The sequence below is a fragment of the Cyphomyrmex costatus genome, unplaced genomic scaffold, assembly GCF_001594065.2.
Source record: "Cyphomyrmex costatus isolate MS0001 unplaced genomic scaffold, Ccosl1.0 scaffold171, whole genome shotgun sequence".
NCBI lineage: Eukaryota > Metazoa > Arthropoda > Insecta > Hymenoptera > Formicidae > Cyphomyrmex > Cyphomyrmex costatus.
In genome coordinates, this window is record NW_017275727.1 from 18,563 (window position 1) to 24,774 (window position 6,212).

A 6,212-nucleotide genomic window follows, 5' to 3' on the forward strand; every position below is an offset into this window, starting at 1 on the left:
GGCGTGCGACAAGCAGAACGCGGTGCGCGAGTACTTCGCGATGGGTCGACACGCCGACGTCGATTGCTTCTATCTCTGTCAGACGTACGCGAGGATACCCAAACATCTGATACGCGACAACGCGAATCTGCTGATTCTGTTCGAGCAGGACGGTACCAACCTGAGACACGTTTACAACGACCACGTGAACACCGACATGTCGTACGACGCGTTTCGCGCGCTGTGTCGCGAGTGTTGGCGACACAGGTACGGATTCGTAGTGATAGACAAGGACAGTGCGATCGCAAACGGCAGATACAGAAGAGGATTTAACGAGTTCGCGATACCGTAACGCCGTCATTCGTCGTTCGTACCTCGACCGAGATGGCTAACGAGCGCGAAAAAATCGCGAGGGAGATCGAGCGGACGAGCGAGTCGATCCGCAGGAAGCACCGCGCTCTGAAGACCGGTAGAATCGACGAGGACCGTGCGCTGGACAGGCGTTTCGGGCCTATCGTCGAGCCGTTGCGACGGATCGCCGGTCCCGTCGTGCGCGCAACGAAGACAGAGTCGTATGCCGCTACTCCTAAACGCAAGAAGGAGGAGGAGGAGGAGGAGGAGGACTTCTTCGTGACTCCGCGCACGCGTTTCTTCGATCGAACGCCGATAACCTCCACACCGCATGCACCTACCCAACCGTCAGAGTCATTCGACGACGTTTCCGAAACGACGTACGCGACGCTCGCGATACCCGATCAGAATCATTCGTCGGAGAACCGAGAGAAATCACGAATTAATATGGGCCCGCTGAGTCTGAGGTACGTCGAGCCTGTCCTGCGAGGACTCAACGACAGCGGGATGGATCGCGTGTACGGCGCTTACTTGGACAAGGACGGATTGATGCTCGGCAGTAAGCGTTTCGACGTGGATAACGAGGATAACATAATTATCGACGGCGTGCGACACGCCGGTACACCCGGCCTCTACGAGCTGATCTTCAAGAGAATTCCCGACGATACGCTTCAAACGGAACAAGACATGCGCGAGTACAAGAGCCTGCTGCAGGCGACGAACGCGCACAGACACAAGCACCATCCGCTGGGCCGAGTACTGGCCAACAGGGGACACAAGTACAGGAATGTAATAAAGCCGTTGGTCACGCCTAAGAAAAAATCGGGAAAAGGAGTACCTCGCGCCATGACGTTGAACGACGGCGCGATCGAGTACGTGCACTGGGACGATCCCAACGAGCTGGTGGAACGTCTGCGGTTGCTCGACGCCTCGCATCGAGCGGGCAACGCCGCTCACGGCAACGAGATGCTCTCGATCATCGAGGAACTTCGCGAAGCGGGCGTTATTATAAATTGAGTAGCGTTTCGACGAAACGACTCAGTCGACCGTCGAGTATCATTATGAGCGTCGAGAGGCGCAGACTCGTCGAGGAGTTGCACGCTCCGGCGAGAAGAAATTTTCCGCGAAGACGCGTCGTGGTACGGGGATACGACGATCTGTGGCAGGCCGACATCGTCGAGATGCGGCCGTACTCGAGCCAGAACAGGGGCCGTCACTACGTGCTCACCGTCATCGACGTGCTGAGCAAGTACGCGTGGGCCGCGCCGCTCGGGAGCAAGGGCGGTAGCGAGACGGCCGACGCTATCGCGAAGATAATTCGCGAGAGCGGGAGATGCCCCAAGAACCTGCAAACGGATATGGGGAAGGAGTTTTACAATTCTCATGTGGAGAAACTCTTGAAGAAGCATGACATCAATCACTACTCCACGTATTCCGTAATGAAGGCGTCGGTGGTCGAGCGGTTCAATCGTACGTTGAAGAACGACATGTGGAAGATGTTTACGCTCAACGGCACGTACAAGTGGGTCGACGCGCTGCCGCGTCTCGTGTCGGATTACAACGCGCGCAAGCATCGCACCATCGGCATGCGGCCCGCCGACGTGACCCCCGCTGTCGCCGAGAGACTCCTGGACACGGTGTACGGCGCGATAAAGATCGCCGGTCCCGCGAGGTTCAAAGTGGGCGACGCGGTACGCGTGAGCAAGTACAAGACGATCTTCGAGAAGGGCTACACGCCGAATTGGACCACGGAGGTGTTTCGAATCGTCAGAGTGCAGAGGACCAATCCCGTGACGTATCTCCTGAAGGATTATCGCGGCGAACCGGTCGCCGGAGGATTCTACGAGCACGAGTTGCGTCGCGTCGCTGATCCCGACGTGTATCTCGTGGAGAAAGTACTGCGTAAGAAAGGAGACAAGGTGTACGTCAAGTGGCTGGGATTCGACGGATCGCACAATTCGTGGATAAATAAACGAGACGTCGTGTGAATAATAATAATTTTTTTATTCGTATATAAAATATATATATATATATCAATATATGTATATTTCAAAAATAAATATATCAATGTATCACGATATCGTTGTCGTTCTTTATTCCTTTCAATACTGCAACGATACACACGTGCGTACAATGACGATAAAGTATAAAACTCTCTCTGTAACGTTACCATACGTGCATGCGAATGACTGCGGAGTACAAACTCAGTATATAACTCAATACGCAACACTCAATACGTAAAACTCAATACATAAAACTCAATACGTCTAGGTACAAGTTCAAGTATAAGTAAAAGTACAAGTTCAAGTATAAACTCATAACACTCGATACGTAAACCTCAATACATAATACTCGATATGTAAAACTCGATACGTAAACCTCAATACATAATACTCGATACATAAAACTCTATACATAAAACTCAATAAGTATAAACTCAGTATAAAAGTACGTAAACCTCAATACATAAAACTTAATACGTAAAACTCGATACATAAAACTTAATACGTCTAGGTATAGGTACGAGTATAGGTATGAGTATAAGTATAAACTCAGTATAAAAGATACATAAAACTCGATACATAAAACTTAATACGTAAAACTCGATACATAAAACTTAATACGTAAAACTCGATACATAAAACTTAATACGTCTAGGTATAGGTACGAGTATAGGTATGAGTATAGGTATGAGTATAAGTATAAACTCAGTATAAAAGTACGTAAAACTCAATAAGTATAAACTCAGTATAAAAGTACGTAAAACTCAATACATAAAACTTAATACGTAAAACTCGATACATAAAACTTAATACGTCTAGGTATAGGTACGAGTATAGGTATGAGTATAGGTATGAGTATAAGTATAAACTCAGTATAAAAGTACGTAAAACTCAATAAGTACAACGCAATATAAAAGTATGTAAAAGTATATGTACACAACACTCGAGCTACACTATCCGGTAATGCCCCCACGGTAAGGTGTTCGTCGATTCCGGTACGACGTATCGTTTGTCGTCGTACGGACTCAGAGCGATCTTCTTCTCCGACACCGTGTACACCCGGTGTAACTTGGATCGTATGCACGCCTGCCTGCGCGTCATTTCGATGTCATCCTTCAGGCACCGGGTGTAATCCTCGAACGATATCGTTCGCGCTACGACGCTGCTCTTCACCCCCTTCGCCTTCTTCGTGTCCCTCTTTCCGTCGACGCGCAGAGCGTACATCTTCGCTCTGAGCCCGACGAACTCGGTCATGATGGCGCCGTTGTTCTCGTCCTTCATGAGACCGGGCACCTTCTTGTTCGCGAGGGGCATACCGTACGCGTTGTTCGCGGGATAGTCGCTCGTGTCGAATCTGTCTATGTCGCGTTTCATGGTTTCGTACACGTCGTCGCACTCTACACGGTAGATCAGACTGTCCGTGTCGGTGTACATGATCTCGCATCTATCGCGAAACAGCGGCGTCATGTAGTCGTGGTGAAACTCGTACAGGCACGTTTTCGAAATGTCCAGGATGCACATACCCACGTAGATAGGCTTGTCGAATTTCACCTCGAGTTTACGCAATTCGACCGCTATCAGGTTCTCCGCGAAGACGCTGCGGCTGTGGAAATTAGGTTTCGCGATCAACGCCTCAGCGCCGTATCGTCCTTCCCACGCCGTCACCAGTTTAACGTCGACGCGTTCGCGCACGTTCTCCATCGTCTTGCCGAACACCGCGTTGTTCATCAGTTTGTACAGGTTTTTCTCGAAATCGTTTTTCGCGCGCGTTCGAAACTGCGTGTTGAGTTCGATGTAGTCGCGGAGCCAGGCCGATTGCGCGAATCGCAACACTCGATGGATCTTCGTTACGCGAAGACCGTGACGCGTGCACTGTTGCAGGTTGCGGTAGTGGACGACGTACCGCTGCTTGTCGCTTACCGTCGCGAGAAGCTTGTCGTCCCGCTTGCCGGGCGGTTTCTCTCGCGTCGGGCAGAACGGCAGGTCGGCGTGCGCGTCGTGAAGATGTTGCGGATACTCGAGATCCACCTCGAGGATGTACCCGGTTGGCGAATCCAACGCGACGGTAGTGTAGTCGAAACTGTGCGCGTCGTCGACCCATGCAAAGTCGGCGTAGGGCAACGGTTGGCACATCGCCCAGCCGTACAGGTTGTTGACGTCGTAATACATGAGGTACGACGACGGTTCCGACGGGTCGTACGACCGCATGTACTTGTTATTGGCCCGCGCGTATCTGCCGGAACACTGGCTGAGACCGCCGCGTATGCCGCGCTCGACGAACATCACCATATCTATGTCTGTGAGTAACTCGAACTTCACGCGCGTGTGTTTGAGCATCGCGTCCCACGTGAAACCGGGCAGGGTGTAGTAATGCGCGGGATCGAGTCCGTAACTCGCGACGCAACTGTCTCGAAAGTTCTCAAACACATCGGCCAACAACAGGACGTCAGTTTTTAAGTAGAGATCACTGTACTCTCCGAGCATTCGCACGGAGAACCGCTGCCACACGTTCTCGGCGTGCGCGTAATCGCTCTCGGACACTGTATCACCCGTCAGCGAGCTGTGGAACGATTCGCGCGGCGGCAAGCGCGTATCGTTCAGTCTCTCCACACTGTCCACGTACTCGTAGGGGAACACCCCTTTACGAGTGAGCAGATCGAAGTCTTCGTCTGATAGAGCCGAAAATTCGGAACGCACGATTTTCAGTTTGTCCTTGTCGAGGTACGACGCCAATTTGTCCAGACCCGCACTCAGAAACTTGTACGAGTCTATAAACCGTAGTTTCACGCACTTTCGCGAGTCTTTGTCACTGGTGTCTTTGACGTGTTTCGTAAAGGAGATGTACTTCTCCTTGGTCAGGGGAAGTAGCTCCACCTGTCCCTGGAATCGCGTCGCTATCTCCTGTACGATGAAGTGCGCGTCGTACCCCGACAGGTTGTGGAGCACAACCGGAACGTACGGAGAGTCCTTGTAGTTCACGTTGCATCCCTTGTGCGCCGGACCGCGGTATCGCCCGGTGAGGTGACAGTGGTCGCGCGCCCGCTCGTCACCCGGGGCGAACGGCCTCTCGCAGATGTGGCAGTGCGTCGCGCTGTCGAATCTCCGCCAGTCGTCGCGCGTAAAGTCCATGGGCCGGTTGGTCGTTAGCGCGTTCTTCACGCGGTGCGCCAAGGCCTCTAGCTGGCTCGCGAACCAACTGACGCAGTCGTTGCCCCGCCGACATCCGTATTCGGATAACGCGCCGTCGTACAAGCAGTGCACGTAGTACGCGATACTAAACACTTCGTGCCGCTGGTACGCGTACGACGACGCCGATGACGCATCCTCCGTCTTCGTCAGCATGCACTCCAAGTCGGCGTACACGATAAACGGTGCCCGCTCCTTCCTGGAGTGCTTGCTGAACTCCAACCATTTGTCGTCTGTGTCCGGTAGGCGGATGGCGCACGTGTTGAGTTTTTGGCAATCCTCGCTGTGCCTCTCCAGTTTCTCGTTGGAGGAGAAGTAGTGGAGGCACCTGCAAACGTCAAACACTTATTGGTACACCATTTTCAGCTTACTATTGTATTTCACTTATCGCACTTACCGGTCGCAGAAGTATTTCTTGTGCTCCTTTTTGTTAATCTGCGCGCTCACTAGGCGGGACAGATTTTTGATGTATGCGAAATGGCCGTCGCCGTCTTGCACGTACAAGAGGTTGACGTGTCTGCCCCTCTTGTAATCGGTGAGCCGCAGAGGGAGGACGTTCCCGTCCTCGATGCCGTACACGTTGATCGAGATATCGTTCGACCGCTCGAATTTCGCAACGTCCTTGAGCGTTACCGGAAACTCGATATCCGCGAAGTTGAGCACTTTCGAATAATGCGGATACGACGATTCACG

The 6,212-nt window shown here is 52.1% G+C and overlaps 1 protein-coding gene across 1 annotated transcript in view; it reads right to left on the reverse strand.

Annotated features, from left to right (window-relative positions):
- Window positions 1-3,281: 3,281 nt before the first annotated feature.
- Window positions 3,282-6,212, reverse strand: part of LOC108771980 (uncharacterized) — a 3,747-nt gene continuing 816 nt past the window's right edge. Inside the window, exons 2-3 of the mRNA XM_018537411.1 lie at window positions 5,917-6,181; window positions 3,282-5,847 (exon numbers count right to left, since the gene is read on the reverse strand). Coding sequence (XP_018392913.1) covers window positions 3,282-5,847; window positions 5,917-6,181 — 2,831 coding nt within the window. The remainder of the gene's footprint in view (window positions 5,848-5,916; window positions 6,182-6,212) is intronic.